This window comes from Apis laboriosa, unplaced genomic scaffold (genome assembly GCF_014066325.1).
Source record: "Apis laboriosa isolate Shangri-la unplaced genomic scaffold, ASM1406632v1 scaffold1321_cov151, whole genome shotgun sequence".
In the NCBI taxonomy this organism is placed as follows: Eukaryota; Metazoa; Arthropoda; class Insecta; order Hymenoptera; family Apidae; genus Apis; species Apis laboriosa.
Genome location: NW_025221248.1, coordinates 1,181,711 through 1,199,435, shown reverse-complemented (window position 1 = coordinate 1,199,435; position 17,725 = coordinate 1,181,711). Strand labels below are relative to the sequence as shown.

Here is a 17,725-nt window from a genome sequence, read left to right as displayed (position 1 = left end):
AGTAAGAATATAAATATATGTTTGTCTTCGTTTATCACTTATACTTACCCAAGTGACGCAGATTATGAAATTCATTAATAAAAAAGAAAAAATAAATTTGAATATCTCTAGAACAGAATCTTTAAAATTTAAATAGAGCGCGTTGATGATAGCGCCACAGAGCGTCACGCGGACGTAAGTGAAATCATAATTAACGAGCAATGGGCACGCTTGATCGTGTCGAAAGATTCGTTGATGGTATCCGCTGTTGTCAGTACGAAGTAGAAAGAGTAGGATGTGGTATCGTACAACGTTATGGTATTTCTCGTGGCTACGATTTCATGAGAAAATTGTTGTAATAATGAATGAATTTTATTGAGGGACATGCAGTATACTGTATCACGCGAGTGTAGGACAAGTTAACCTAAAGCAGTGTCTGTGGCTTTGTCGAAAGTGAAGTGTAAAAGTGCGCGGGACTCGCATTGAGAGCGAGTACCAAGAAGTTTTAGTGTCGTGGGATATGCACACACATGTCAAGATGTCGTCAGGAGGACATAGCAGTCGTACTCGAGCCGTACACATAGGTTCAATATTCCAGAAACTTCACGGTCGGTTTGCTGATCCTATGACACTGCCGAAACTTTCGACCGACAAGCGAATGCTTGATAAGACCTGGAAGCTTATGGACAAAGTAGTTAAATTATGTCAACATCAAAGGATGAATTTAAAAAATTCACCACCATTCATCCTGGACATTCTACCAGATACGTATCAACGATTGAGACTGATATATAGCAAATATGAAGATAGGATGCAGGTGTTACATAGTAACGAACATTTTTGTGTTTTCATTAATAATCTTATGAGAAAGTGCAAGCAGGCAATTAAGTTGTTCAAAGAAGGCAAAGAAAAAATGTTTGATGAGACTTCACATTATCGTAGAAATTTGACTAAACTTAGCCTTGTATTTAGTCACATGTTGTCCGAATTGAAGGCTATTTTTCCAAACGGAGTATTTGCCGGACATAAATTCCGTATTACTAAGGCAGATGCAGCTGAATTCTGGAAAGAAAGTTTTGGAATCAGGTATGTATATTAAATAAGATTTTTTTTTTCTGTTTTTCTATTTCATTTCTATTGTATAAACAGAACACCTGTCTCATTGCGTATGTTTTCGACTCTGGCGTGCGTAAAAACGAATAATAAACGCGCGCTAGTGGCTCGCACGTGCGCACACCTAACCTAAAAATGTCTCTGTCTTATTGATATTGACATTAGTATCGTGCACTGAAAACTGAATCGTTCGTTAGTTTGTACCTGACGCCATTCGCGAAATGTATTCATCGACACCGGAAGTATTCTATTTTATCTGCAAACTTATATATAGACAAAAAGTTATATTTTCATATGACCTCGAATTATGAAAAGTATTTCTTGCTTATTACTAATAATAATATTTAATAATAATTTAATATACATGTATACATTATAAATTTTACTTTTTTATTTCAAATTTTTCAAATTATTATTTATTGATAAATCGGCAGATTGAAACAAAATTATTTTAGATTCGTAAGAAAATATTGTTAAAGTAATTTATGAATAGTTATTATTAATTAAAGAAATTGAAATTTATATATTTATTGTTTATGTAAAATAATATAAATTATATAAATTATATAAATAATCCGGTGAATATCATTTTTTGCTATATTAAAATAAAATTTAAAAATAATTGAGCATTGAGCGAAAAATAACATTAAAATGACATTAAAATAATTAAGTACAAAAAATATAAACATATAACTAAAAAATTAAAACATAAATTAAATGCTGTATATTCTTTTTATAACATTGTAAAAGGTGAGTGATATAAAAAAAAAGATGACTCGTTTATGTTTCCGGTTGGAGAGATTGGTTGTTTAGATAATGAAGCGTTAAATATCAAATAACATCTACCGCTATATTAACACAAAATCACTTCCGGTGTAATCGGAATTTTATTTATAATTGGCTGCAGAATATCGAACCGTGTAAATTGTTAAGATGAACCGTTACTCAGTATTGCCAGTTGGTTACTATTCATTGACAGCAATTCAGATTCAGAACACAAATGAATGAAAATGAAGAAAGAAGAAAGAAGAAAGAAAATTTAGAGATATATTGTGACAGAAAATAAGAATAAGAAAAAAATAAAAAAATGAATTGATGGAAAAATGAATGATGAAATGATGATGAAATGAATCGATTTAAATCTATTTCTTAGTTATTCTTGAGACGCTTAATATATATTATATTATTTTACAAAACTGATACACCTATTTTTATTGGAATATGTCATGACAAAGTATCGGAAAGCGCGTGCCGTGCGCTCTGGGCTACATGCCGCGTAGCGATTTATCAGCCGGTATAAATAAACTACTAGCAGTTCGAGCCAATTCATGAATGACTGACTACTGTACAATGTCGCGAGAGACCGTGACGATTTGTTGAGACACGAGACTCATGAACGAATAGCCTTTCGTTATACACGCTTTCCATACTCATTCATTAGTATAGATTTTGCATAAATACTTTGATATTATGTATTCGTGATTATTTCTTTCTTTCCACGATATATAAAAATGTTTATCATTTAATATTTGTTATATGTGTAAATGTCTTATATCTTGTACAAATTTTTAAATTATAATTTATCTTCTTTAATGTTATGATGATTTGTAATACAATTTGTAATATAATTTATGTTGTGAAAATTTTTTGATTGAAATTAAAAAATACGTAAACAAAATAAAATAAACTTTTTCTATAAAACTAGAAGTTAAATTTTCTGTAAATAAATTTAAATAAACTTTTTCTATAAAACTTGAAGTTAAATTTTTTGTAAAATTGGAAACGATAAAACATAAATATTTTAGATACAAAATTGATAGAGAAAATTTTCGTTCAAAGATATACTTCTATTTTTGTTTTATTTTCTATTTTAATTTCTTAAAATCTTTTTTTCGGTTATGTTATTAAACGAAAAATGACATCATACTTAGTTTTCCAAAAAGCTAAGTAAGAATTTAAGAAATTTTTATCGGGGAAAGATTCTTGTTTTGAACATTTGTAGGATGCGGATGATTACAATGTGATTAACATGTGGCAAGCTTCGATTACGCCAATGCACGAACTTTCAGTTTCCGGTCAAATGATCCGCGGACATCCGGCAGGCCTTATGTTACGCTTTTACGCTCTTATATTTTGCTTTTTTAATCAAACAAAACTCCCAAGTATTCCTGCGCATTTAATTTGACGTCGATAAGATAAACATAAGTCATGATTTATCATACCGGAAACAATATTTATCATTATTACGCTATGTAACATATCTTAGAAAATTATCGGTATCTCGGTATTTTTAGTCGACCTTTCCGACGCATAATGCGCATTGCGTTTAAAGAAAGTAATCAACATAGGAAATCGCAATAAATAAAAATTTTGAAATCCACGAATAAAAAAAATTTTTCAATAAAAATAAATTGAAAATTGTATAATAAATATAAAATATATGTTTAAAAAATTAAATCTTCAAATAATATTATCATATCATTCAAAAGTCTTTAACTCATATCTGATATCTACTTTTCAGTTGCAAATTTTTTGTTTATTAGAGTATCGATGAATAACTAGTTAAAATATAAATGTATATTTCATATATAAATGTATTCGTCTTTTTAACAAATGTTTTCAATAGCTGATTGAACTAAAAACGGTAGCAAAAGATGAGACTTTATTGAAAATAAGACTGAAATCATTTAATAGTTATGTAATGGTCTCGGTCTATAGTTATATACAATTGTATTTTATGCTAGTCCGAGCTGGAGGCAGAATCTTCTCTTTTCTACTGTTCCATTACAATGTATATGTACAATGATATACCGGATGTGGGCTGGGAAAGTCATATGAGAAAAAAGTAGTGAGGCAGAATGGAATTCAACGAGGTTGAACATTCCGGTTTCTTGTCTCCTACGATTATTTCATTAATGTACCTCCGGTTCCCTTATCCCCTCTGGTGAAAATAATTGAATGTGAATCTCTGTACTCTTCAGGGGCAAAGTGACCAATGTTCACACCGACATATATTTTATATGATCAAATATTATTGTATCAAATATTTTAATAGAGGCAAAAAGAGAAAACCGAATCATTATCGAATTATAACATCTGATTTAAAACTAGCAAAAAAAAAAGTTAATTTGATTCATATGATATTGAATCGATCAATATGTTTGGAATTTCATTGGAAAGAATCTTGAAGTTTGCTAGTCTCTGTTTATTCTTGAGATATCGGGTATCAAGTGCATAGCAGATTTGATGTCTCGGAATAAAGCATCGGATGCAACATGTCATTTGCGAGATTCGATTGACAGCATTACATATTCAAACTGTCAAAGGTTTTTTTCGCGAAAACAAAATAAAAGAAAATTATTGAAATTATTATATAGTTTCTCAATCAAAATTTTTTTTACTAATATATAACAATTTTTGCGAGAGTGATGATTGATTTTTAAATTTTATATATTTTAATATGACTTTAAAACAATTTGTATTAAACAAATCCTTCTAACTTAATTTTTCTAACTTGTATAAACATCTTTCTTTTAACTTATTTTAATTTTAAAATTAACATATATAACTAATAAAATAAAATTGAAGAAAATCTAGAAAAAATCTAATAATAATCGAAATATTTAATCATATTAGTTAATCATATTTGAAGAATATAGTAATAATATACTGAAAATAAATTGGAGAAATTATTGAAGAAACATTTCATACGTAGGTGGGAAAATTGGTTGTGTGAAAACTGTATTTATGTTAGAGAATGTTTAGCAGAAGATACTATATTAATTCCGGTCGGCAGGGGTTGGAAATGCATTGGTAGAAGTGGTCCGATACGTATCAACTATCCGTGTCTGAAGTTACAAGTAGAGGTCCGTACCCTCCTTCCCTTTCATAGTCGACCAGTTAAGCTTGCATCCGGACGTGAGCTGAAACGGAAGGAAGGGGACGTGACGTCGCGATTAAAGCGAATTAAGCAGAGCGAACTGTACGAATCGACATGGCCGCGTGAACGAACCAGAACCGTTCTCTTTACCTATGTTTCTTAAAATAACCGGGTATATCTTTATTTATTTTCATTTATTCATATATTTTATTATTCGAATTCATTTTGAATTTCAATTCGATCGATCATACTTAAAAATATATCAAAATTTGATTCAAAGTTCTTTAAAATAAATTGCTCAGGATCACTTACTTATTACGAATCAAATAATAGCATATCATAATATTTAATTTTGTTATAATATTTTTGATTTTGTATTCGAATTGGACAAAAGATTCGAAATAACGACAAATTATGCAAGCAATTATATTATTCTTTGAAAAAGAATAGATTGATATTCTTTCATTAAATGATTCTGAGTGATTATAAAGATTTATGATTTCATGCTTTTACGAATTTTTCACTCGTTTTTGAATCTTTTAGTTTGCATGCAATTTTAAAGAAGAGAAAATAAGAAATTGTTTATTTTGAATTAAAAATAATTGCTTTTTATAGATCAAGTTTATATATATTACATAGTTTTTTAATAACATAAAAGAACGTAGAATAATTGACTAGTTTAATTTTTAAGTAAGTTCTAAGTTGTTCTAATTGAATAATGAAAAAATCATATTAGTTATTAATTATTAATCTTTTTCATTGCATAGGATATTTTATTGAGTTGGAATTTCGAAAAATTTTTTTAAGTTTTTTTTATTTAATTTTTTTAATTAAATAATGTTAAGCATGTTAAATATCAATAATGCTAATTTTATTGTTTTATTGTAAAAAAGATAAGCAAAATTTGTAAAATCATTCAATGATAAAATGAAAAATTAATTCCATGTTTATAAAATATAAAGAAGCATGTAAGTATATAAATTATCATTCTTTATATAATTAAGAGCATTCTTGATTTAGTAGAGCTGTAATGTCAATAATATATTAATACAGGCACCTATTCTCAAGAAAATCATCCGACAGATTTACACGAGCGTGCAAAACCTTTGAACCATTCTTAAAACAAACTACTCCGATCGTTCCATTGACATTTTCCATGAGTGTATTTTTATATTATGTAATTACATTTATTCATCGATGATTACAAATCTTAACTTATAAACCACACGAAAAATTAAAAGCATATATCGCAAATTCTAAATTTAAATCAAAATTGCAAAAAAAATATTCCTATAATTTGCTTCTTATTCATTATTTTATATATATATATATATATATATAATATATAATTAATTATAAAATCGAACAATAAAAAATTAAAACAAATATTAAATTATCAATAGTATATTTAGAAAAACAATTTTTTTTATTTTATAACTACGAATAAAAGTATTTTAATTTGAATTTAAAACTATTATCTATTTATTTTGATATTTTGTTAGACATTTGTAATGATATACATAAATATTGTACATAAATATTAAATAATTTAATTTTGAATGTTTTTGTTAAAGTCTATATAATAATACTTTTTTGAACAATGTGGGGAGTAGGAATGCCAATTGGTTGTATAGTTAGAAAATGAAATGATGCACAAATAGAATAAGATAGCTTGTTTCCATCATCACAGCAATTTCAAAGATCGCGAAAAAAATCGTGTTTTTGAAAAAAAAACTATGAAAAATAAAATAAAATAACAAAAAATAAAGTAAAAAATAAATATATAATATAATTAATCAAAAATCAAAATTTAAAGAGTATCTATATTATTGCATCATAGTAATTAGAAACATTTGATCTTATAATCTCGCAATACATTTAAAATATCATATCATATTATATTAATTCGATTTCAATTTATACAATTTATATTTATAGAAATTAGAAACGTTATATAGAAGATGTCGGAAAAGCAGCGATCTATGAATGGAGGTGAGGCTTGGATCAGTCGGCAAGCAAGGACAACTAATTATAGCGTTAGTATCTTTCAGCTTCGTTTTGTACGTTATCCACGTACTGTTGATGCATATATACGCATATATATCGCGGAACATTCAATTCCGAGATAGTACTCTTGCAATAGAGGACGTGACCTAGTTTAATGATGACGTAAACCGATTCAGAATTGAAATTCAGGAAGAACACGAGTTCATGAATCGGAATTTTTTTTTTGTTCTTACTTTTTTTTCTTACTATCCAGTCAGTTCGAATTTGTCAAGTACTGTCTTACTGAGGTATGAATTTTAAATATATTGCGAGAAAAAAGAAAGAAAAAAAAAAAAAAAAAATATTTCATGAAGCAAATTAAGTATTTGCCTTGACCTGATAGGTACTGATCTGTAATTATGTCATCGTATTACTCGAATGTGCCTAGGATATATTGACCTATTTTCGTAAGCAAAGAATATTGAATTAATTTCCCATGATACATTCTTGTAAATTAGATAAAGCTACGAAACATTCAATTATGCTCGATTATATTTAATACATTATGTTAGAGAATATATATTATGATAGAAAATATATAGAAAATATATATATGGGATTTAATTGATGTTTAAATAAAAGGCATACTAAAAATAGACAAGGTCAAGAATGAATATAAAAATCATAATGTAGCAAAAACGCATAAAACATATTTGCTACTATGAAAAAAGAAAAAAATAATTCACTAAAAGATGTATAATTGAATAATTTAAACAAGGTGCGAGATTAAATGAAATAATATTCAAGATATTAAATTTTAATGAATAAACATTATAATACATGTATATTATAATACACGATAATGATATATTTATTCATATAAGTGTGATATTTAAAATATTATTTAATTATAGAAAGTGTAATTTATTGCTTTTAATGTTAAAAAATGTTGAATATTTGATAATTTAAAAAGTTTCTATTAAATAAAAAATTATTTATCTAAAAACGTATAAATGAAATATATAAATTTTTTGTCCTTTTCATAATAATAATTTGCAATTGATACATATATTAATTGATTATAAAAACTATTAGTGCAAACATTTGTAATTATAAGATCAAGATATTTAAAAGTATTTTTCAAGATTATTTTTCAAATTACTGGGAGCCACATTTGGACCATGGCGTTCCACCACTTTGCCTTCTTTATTTACAATAAATTTTGTAAAATTCCATTTTATAAAATCACCCAAAATTCCTCCTTGTTCTTTTTTTAAATATTTCCATAAAGGATGCGCAGAATCTCCATTAACGTCAATTTTTTCAAACAAATCGAATTTAACCTGAAATAAAATATAATTATATAATTATATCATTAAAAATTAAAAGATTAAGATTTTATCTTAAATTATTTTAAAATATAATAGATTTTTATACTTTTTGTCGATCAGCAAAATTACATATATCATCACTGTTTCCTGGTTCTTGACTATTAAATTGATTACAAGGAAAAGCCAAAATTCGTAAACCTATAAATACAATCTTTTTTAGTGTTCTAAAGAATGATTAGATACAATTTATATTTTACATACAAATTATATTTTATTAGATTAATTTATATATATATTTTATATTTATATTTTACCTTTAGATTCAGCATATTCATCATATAACTCATTCAATTCTTTATAATTTGTTGCTGTAAGGCCGCATTTTGACGCTACATTTACGATTAAACAAACATGTCCTTTATATCTGCAAATAAAATAGAATTATTAAGTATATTCACACGTCTTTTTTTTATTAATATTATTTATTTATTACTTACTTAGATAGAAAAACGTCTTCGCCTTTGATGGATTTCGCAGTGAAATCGTAAATCGATTTCGCTTCCTTATAGTTTTCGTTTCCACTCATAGTTACAACTGAAATCGATGTTTAAAATGTCTTATTGCATTAAATATTTTAGGCTAGATATGTAGTAGTTTAGGAATGAATTGCTCTACATGTTTTTAATATTGAAAACGAATAGTGAATGTGAAGAAAATAAAATATTTTCTAATTATAATATTAATAAATTGATAACAATTAGAGATAACAATTAAATAAGTATTATTGTTCTTTTATTCCTATTTTTTTCGAAAAAAATGTTAAAAATTTTTATTTTAAAATTTAAATTACATAAAATTCATTTCTTAGTAAATATTAATATATACGCTCTAATGGATTTTGATGATTTTTGTTATTAAGAAAGATATTTTGTTATTAAGTTATTTTGTACAATTTTTTGCTATACATATAATTATCAAAGAATGAATTTTATGTAATTTAAATTTTAAAATAAAAATTCTTCAACATTTTTTTTGTAAAAAATAACAATAACAAAAAACAGGATTTAATAGCAGTAATATCTACTTAATTCCTTAAAGTTATGAATTTATTAATATTATAATTATATATAAAATATTCTAAATATTATATATATGCTGAAAATTTTTTTCATTTCTTTTTAATTTTTATTTCTTTTTTATTTTAAAAAATTTATTGTTGTAACATTTTAAAATAAAAAAAAGATTTTTTTTATTTTGATTATTCATTATTTCATAAAAGTGTTAGTGTGTACTATTTTTAACATTAACCTTATTTGTATGATGATTACTTGCAACTTTGATATTAATTTGATGTACATATAAGTTTGACATACATTATTAACATAATTCATTCTAATGTTGATTGCCTTTGCGGTGAAATTATATTTAAAATGTGAAATTTAAATATATTATTTTCCATATTTTTAAAATATTCATAAAAAAAATATTTTATATAAAATTATAATAAAAATTATATAAAATGATATTTTTTCATATAATCGATACCGCAAAATTAATATTTTGAAAAGATGTATTTTAACAAAATTCATTAGACTATAATCTATAATATTCCTATATATAAACAGTATTGTGTATATATATATATATATATATATATATATATATATTATGAATATTTTAACAAATGTGATGATATGAAATGCATTTTACTTGTAATAAATTAGAACTATATCAATTCTTTAAAAATTCTTCTTAATTATTTAAAAGTTAATGACTACATTTTATATGTCAAAATATTTTATATGTCAGTAATATTTTGTCTCAAAATATTAATACATTATTCTTTTTATTATTTCTAATGTATATTTTACATATAATTTATTTTATATATATTTCACGCAATCATTAGTAATAAAAAATTATAATTATTTAACATTAGTTTTTATAACTAAATTAGTTTTTATAATTAATAACAATCAATCAAATCAATACAAATAAATAAATAATTCAATTTCTATAATATTTTATTATATCATGCATTATACAATTGAAATAAAAATTTCAAATTACGTTTTTTAATATTTATAACGAAATGGAAAAAACATTCGTTAAATTTATATTACGTGCCTGAAAAATTTCTTATAGCATGAGTAAAGCCCACTGGTAGCAGTAGTTTAAAAAGATTCATTCTTTGTTGCGCAATATGTGTAAAGTGAAAAACACACGATCGTGTTATACCTGAAATTTTCAATACTAATACTAATACTAATATGTAATACAAAATAATAATTTTTTCTATTTATCTCTTGATTATATCATAAGAATTAATAATACTTTTGTAAAACTTATGATAAGGTTATGTGGCGTACATTATCAAATAAATTTATGCTGATTGTATATAATTATATAGTATATTTTTTTAAATTTTATCACGTATTTTTAACTAATCATTTATATTCTAAAATAATATATAAAATAAAATAAAGTAATTAAGTAGAAACTTCAAAAATATCAACATAGTAAATGTTCATTTTTATACTTAAAATAAATGATAATAGATGATTATTGTTTTTATATATTATCATGAATTGCATGAATTGTCATATTTTATATACCTAGTACTTAGTCATTCTAAATTTTAATTCTTTTTTATGAATAATATTTCTGTTATAATTATATTACTTGATAATAATAAAGTTAATAAAGTTCATAAACTGAATTAAGTAAATCTCACCAATAATATATAATTAAATATTACGAACAGGAAACGAACTACACTCCAGGAGCTCTGTCTTTATACTGGTGAGTTGGTATGAATTTACAGTTTATCAACTCACATTCAAACAATATATATATATATATATATATGTGTGTGTGTGTGTGTGTGTGTGTATATATATAATATATTCAATATTTTATTATAAAATATGATATCAATAATTTATACTTTTATGTTTATTTATTATTGAAGTATTATTTTCTGTAGCAAAAATTATGCATATGGTATGAAAATAACGTAATAACATATAATTTTTAGGTTATGATCATTTTATTAAAGCAAAATTATTTATGTAATTTTATTATAAAATATGATTTATGATATTTGTTTTCAGTACATTGGTTCCATGGAAAGTATTCAAAGATAAGTTGAACGAAGTTCATCCAATAAGTTCTGGATTACAAGCCATGGCATTAAAATCTACGATAGATCTCACATGCAATGATTATATTTCTAATTTTGAATTTGATGTATTTACAAGGTAAGCTTAAAAAGAGAAATATAAAAAGAAATTATTTTATGTAGTTAATGAAATAAATGAATTATAATAAATTTTCTTATTTAATAATCTTTATAGGTTATTCCAACCATGGTCTACACTTCTCCGTAATTGGAAAATTCTAGCTGTAACACATCCTGGATATGTAGCTTTTCTAACTTATGATGAAGTGAAAGCACGTTTACAAAAGTATTGTAGTACTAGACCTGGAAGTTATGTATTCAGATTAAGTTGTACAAGGTTAGGACAATGGGCTATTGGTTATGTCACATCAGATGGCGATATCCTTCAAACAATACCTCATAATAAAAGTCTTTGTCAAGCATTGCTAGATGGATATAGAGAAGGATTGTAAGCAAACTATTTTTTTTTCATATAAAAAGTTATTAACCTATTAGTTTTTAAAATTTATAATTTATTTCCAGTTACTTATATCCTGATGGTCGTAATATAAATCCAGATTTAACATGGGCAGTTCAACCTACTCCTGAAGAACATATAAAAGTAACAGCAGAACAATATGAATTATATTGTGAAATGGGTAGTACATTCCAATTATGTAAAATTTGTGCAGAAAATGACAAAGATGTGAGGATAGAACCTTGTGGACATCTTCTTTGTACTCCATGTCTTACTGCTTGGCAGGTATTATAATTTAATTATGTATTTATGTAATTTATGTATTCTTAAATTATACTATTTAATTAAATTTAATTAAATACTTTTATTTTAAAAAAATTTCGGAAGAATATAAATGATATAAAATATAATAAATGAATATAAAAGAATAAAAATGAAATACAATCTTATAATAATATAAATATAAATTATAGGATTCTGAAGGACAGGGTTGTCCGTTTTGTCGAGCTGAAATTAAAGGAACTGAACAAATAGTAATTGATCCGTTTGATCCACGAAGAACACATCGACCAGGAACGCAATCGGCATCTGCTAGTAATGCATCGACTCCTACGCGGGATCTTGACCCGGACACCGAGGTATCCGACTAGGAGTAGCACCTACCCTCATTATATTAAATGTGCTCTATGTATAACAATTTCTCAGCAACATGCCTCATTTTTAAAGAATGCTTCATGCATTTCATATGAAATCTTGAGTTTGTACGATTGTCATGTCATGTCATTTATAAAATTATCATCGAGAAAGTATTACCTCTTATAAGGTACATAGGTTTAAATATAATGATAATTTTATTAAAATTAATATTTCTGAAAGTAAATAATGTAAAAAGGGACCAACTTTTTTGTCTCTATATTTGTCTTTAAATTTCTTTTGAATAGTATTTTTTTTTAATTTTTTTCTTTTATTATTTTTATTATTTTTTTATTTATATATAATGACCTATAGCATAATTCTAAAAAAATTTAAGTTTACAAATAATTAATATGAATATCTTGGATAAAAACTTAAGTTTACATATTTAATTAAACTAACATATGTTTTTAAATTTCTTGTTTGTAATAGTTTGTATGTATTACAATTTGCGAAAAATTTTTTTGTTTATGGAGACCCTAAGGTAGGTTGCTTTTTTGCATTACAAAGTCGAGAGCTTATTGTACGAGTTATCGTTCTTGTTTCATTATTACAAAATGTTTGCACTCAATTCCTTCTTTGTGTCGTTTAACATATGTTAATACTTGCTGTACAATAATTTAGTTAAAATAATAGAATTTATGACGAACAGATGATGTTTAAAGATATCATTGTAGTCGATCTTCATATCAGGTTTAAAATTATAATTAGATATGAATTATTTTTTGTATAACAGAGTAAAAATCTTTGCTCGTGATTAATTAAGAAATCAATTTAAAATAATATTTTAAATGCATGTGCCAATATATAACTGGCAGCGTCTTCTTTACAATTTATCCATATAAAACTTGAAGTTAGAATTCTTCGTATTTATATAAATTTACATTATTTATCAAATAGGAAATTAATTTTTCAACATAATATTAACTTATTCATAAATTTTCGATGAATCCGCACAAATAGAAAGTCGTTTGTTATAAACAAAATTTGTTTAACAAGATTTTGATTTGATACTCTTCATTTCATATTTTTGTTATAAACAAATTTAAGTCTTTTTTATTAATTGATATTTTATTAATACGTACATCAAAGTAAAGTATAAGTATAAGGAATGACATGGTAAAAGTATAAAACAAAAGAAAATAGTGATTTTGATAGTACTAAGAAATAAGAAGCAGATAAGATAAAATGATCTTCCAACGAAAAGAGCATTGCTTATATCGAGCAATATTAGAAATACTATGTAGCCTATGAATGGATGATTCGTTCATTCATTGTATTTTATTAGAATTAATTACGTACCTGTTGGCGATAGAAATAATGTAATAACATGCGTCATCTTTACCAGGGAAAAAAGATGTTATTATTTTTCTTTACTTTAAAATATTTATTATTTATTCTATTCACGTATAAAACGAATTTTAAGAAATTATTACCTACCAGTGATTGTATGGTAGCACTTCGAGCCGAATTTCGATGCTATGGTACATACGTTTCTCATTATTCTTTTTTTTTTCCCCAATATTTTAACATTATAGATGCATTGATGCATGCGAAAGCAATTAAAAATCGAAAAAAACTCATTTTTTAAAAATATAAATTGGCAGTTAACAATATAAAGAAGACGAACAATAATTTTTTAAGTATAATATTTTAATATCTACGAATCTATAAATAGTAGACAAAGTTTACTATATGTTGCACTAAAAACTCGAAATTAAAAGATAGATTTTTTACTGCGTTCACGTGTAACCATTAGCGTAATTTGTACAATGATTAGTGCTGCTAATTGATCAATCGTTTAGATCTATTCATGCTGTGCATATCCAGCAATGAAAGAGGTCTAAAATAAATAATTCATAAACATTACAAAGTGTAGCGTACGTTTCTTGTTTCTTCCTACTCATTATAAAATACTAGGAATTTGAAAAATAAGTTCTTTTTTTTCTTTCTTTTTCTATTTCTTTTTTTTTTTTTTTTTTTTTAATAAAAAATATATTATCATTACATCAAGTTTTGCATATTATGTATATATATCCCTTTTGCTGGATTCTAATTTCTATGCCTATTAAATCAGTGTTCCAGCAACAGGGAACTATTGAAAAATGAACCAAGGTATTACGTCGTTATATCGTTCGCATGATCGTTTATCTTTATTTCATAATGTTATCTACTGGGTCCATTGCTCTGCCCGCTGCATGATCGAAAACTAATCGATAATGTACATAGCCGAAGGAAACATATTTTGATTCGTTTAATGCAGGTAAGTGAACAAATGCATTATGATCCTCTGCTTTGATGCTTTGTAATTATGCTCGTTCTTAATTGTGATGTTCTTCCGCATTCAGGTTTTTTACTAAATTTCTTTTATTTACATTAATTTTAAAATTTTTTATCTACTTTTAACATTTAAATAGATTTATTTGGTTATAATATTTAATATTTATTAATTTATTGTATTTAGAATTAAAAATAGACTTGATTAGGATATACTTACTCCTTACGCGATTTTTTTGCGTCAAGTAACAGAAAATCATATTTAGATTAAAATGAAATACTATTTTTGTTGATTAATGTCATAAAAATTAATATATATTCTGTTCTTTATTCTCAATGTTTTAGGAAATCATGGATTTATGTAACGGACATTGTGGACTAATGTGTTACGACTCAGACGAAGAAGAAGATTCTAGTCCAACAAATTCACCAATTTCGACGCGAAGAATTGTACCAAGTCCACCATTACCTCCTCGACGACCTTCTCCATCACCCACGCCGAATAGTCATTCGAGAAATGGTCGTCATTTGACTGTTCCGAAAGAGAATGCTCCACCACCGCCGTTATCAACAATCAATACAGCATTCAATTCTAATACCGACAATCAACAAAACAATAATAGTAAGTAATGAAAAATAAAACTTAGAGAAGGAAAATTTATCAATGATTTCATTATATATTTCTGTATTTTCTGCAGAAATTAAATCATTCTATAAAAGAATGTTTGTTTTATTTTATTAGTAAATTCTGAAGCAGGATACGATATGCTACATCGAGCCTCTTCACCTTCTCCAGTGCCATTGATACCTCCACTTACAATGGCCAGAACTCATATTCGTCGATCACAAGGAAATCACTTAATCACATCACAACTACAACCACCACCAACATTACCTGAAAAGCCGAGCCGTGCCAGCGGATCTTCGACAACGATCTCTCAAATTGTATCTAGCAATAATGTGCCACCAGTTCCGCCTCCATTATCAGTACCACGACCACCGAAAACAGTCAATAAAGAACATAACAGGCATGATCATCATTACGAGAATACAATTGTGATACCTGGTACAAGACAACACGTCGTGAGGAACATTAATCTTGAAGCGAATACAGCTCGATTGTCCGCTCTGATAAGAGGTAAGGATGATCCTACAGGTTCTTCTAAACCTGAATCCGCGGCATATGAGAACGTGAATGTCGAACATATTTCCAAGTTAACAGCTCTAGGATTCGCACAAGATGCTGTAATTAGAGCCCTCGGTATTACTAGGAACGATCTTGAAATGGCTTGTGACATACTGCACGAATTTGCCACGAAATCGTCTTGACCAGGTATGCATAAAGTCAAAGCTAAAAGCAAAATAAAAAATTATTATATTAATTATATTGAATAATAAAGTTTTTTTAAAATAAAAATTTCTTTCTTTGTAAGAATTAACATATGTAATTTTAATTCTTTTCTTTTTCTTTATGTTTCAGGATTAAATACCGAAGAATCATAACCGATTCTATATATTGTACTTTTGATGAATATTATGCGTGGAAATGCGTAGCATGAAATTTGCTATTGCTAATTACTGGAAAATATTATTTTTCATTTGAAAGCTTAGACGTATCATAAATCGAGTAATACACGCATTGAGAGCCAACAGAAATTTCCTATCCAGTTAATCAGCAATATTCTTTACTGTTTTTGCATGCATCATGCGTCAATACTTTTTTAACTTTGTCACCTAACTGAATGATTTATAGAAGATATCCTGAAATATCATTGTATTTTCTTGTTACATATACTCGTATATACATATAATTAATACAAATAGAAGACTGCTTAATACTGCGAAGATGAAAGATATGAAAAATATTACAAAGTAAGTAAGAATTTTGAACTTTATAAGAGTAGTTCGCGGCCGCTGAGTACAAAGTTTTTTATTTTCCACGATCGATATAAGCAAAAATCTATTGCATATTTCCTTAAGTAATTTTTCATATTTCGTGTAGAATAACTGTTTTTCAAACTACTTAAGACATTTTTAAAGAAAAAAATTCATAAACAATTACATAATATTGTACAGTGGCCAAATTTATTAATAAGCTAATTGAAACAATTCTTCTCTTTTTAACAAAATCTATTTCTCTTTCTTGTTGCTTGTTTCTTTAGAAAAGGAATACTCAAATCAAATTTTTACGAAATATTTAAAATAATACCTCATATATATCGTAGAAATTCGTGGATATACGTGCATTCACGCATACATATATCCCATATATTAACTATAACATATTATTAACTACGTGCAAATTATAATCCTTTTAATTTGATTCAAAACATTCTTGCATATTTCTTATATGCTCCGTAGGATTGATATTAATTGTACAAAATGTTTTGTCGATCGCATATAATGATTAGCATAATTTATCAAATGTGATATTTTATTTTTTAATAATTATCAACTATACTGAATAGATATATATTCTGAAAAATAAAATTTATAAATTGATATTTAACTATATTTAAAAAAAAAAGAAAAAAGATAAAGATATTAGATAAATTTATTTTAGAACAATTTTTAATAATTTTTATTTGAATAATTTGAAACAAAGTAAAAATACTCGTAATTGTAAAATTTCTATAAAATAATTCAACATAAGATTAACAAAAATTTTTTATAATTCTATAATTTTTCTTATTAATTCTAAGTACTTTAATGATTGCTTAAAAAAAAATTTATAATATATACGTACAAATATTTTATTTTCATGAAATAAATTCGAACTGGAAAAAAAACCGGTATATTCTTCAATATATTGAATAAATTGCATTAGA

At 25.7% G+C, this 17,725-nt stretch overlaps 2 protein-coding genes across 4 annotated transcripts; one reads left to right on the top strand and one right to left on the bottom strand.

Annotated features, from left to right (window-relative positions):
* The first annotated feature begins 188 nt into the window (after positions 1-188).
* Positions 189-17,368, top strand: LOC122720780 (E3 ubiquitin-protein ligase CBL-B). Of its 2 annotated transcripts, XR_006347811.1 has the most exons (9): positions 189-1,065; positions 11,403-11,549; positions 11,646-11,918; positions 11,993-12,212; positions 12,401-12,565; positions 15,243-15,519; positions 15,640-16,035; positions 16,113-16,230; positions 16,378-17,368. XR_006347811.1 is itself a non-coding variant. In XM_043947747.1 (8 exons), the coding sequence occupies exons 1-7, from the start codon at positions 500-502 to the stop codon at positions 16,224-16,226; spliced, it is 2,235 nt and encodes a 744-aa protein (XP_043803682.1). In that variant the 5' UTR covers positions 190-499; the 3' UTR covers positions 16,227-16,230; positions 16,378-17,368. The 2 variants fall into 2 exon arrangements, 1 of the variants encoding a protein (XP_043803682.1); XM_043947747.1 differs by having other exon boundaries at positions 190-1,065; positions 15,640-16,230.
* On the bottom strand, positions 7,995-11,086 carry LOC122720782 (probable phospholipid hydroperoxide glutathione peroxidase). 2 transcript variants are annotated; one of them, XM_043947749.1, is made up of 6 exons: positions 11,024-11,083; positions 10,417-10,527; positions 8,787-8,883; positions 8,604-8,713; positions 8,396-8,487; positions 7,995-8,301 (listed from the first exon to the last, which is right to left on the bottom strand). In XM_043947749.1, exons 2-6 carry the CDS (start codon positions 10,475-10,477, stop codon positions 8,086-8,088), a joined length of 576 nt encoding a protein of 191 aa, XP_043803684.1. In that variant the 5' UTR covers positions 10,478-10,527; positions 11,024-11,083; the 3' UTR covers positions 7,995-8,085. The 2 variants fall into 2 exon arrangements, with proteins under 2 accessions (XP_043803684.1, XP_043803685.1); XM_043947750.1 differs by lacking the exon at positions 10,417-10,527 and having other exon boundaries at positions 11,024-11,086.
* Positions 17,369-17,725: the final 357 nt, after the last annotated feature.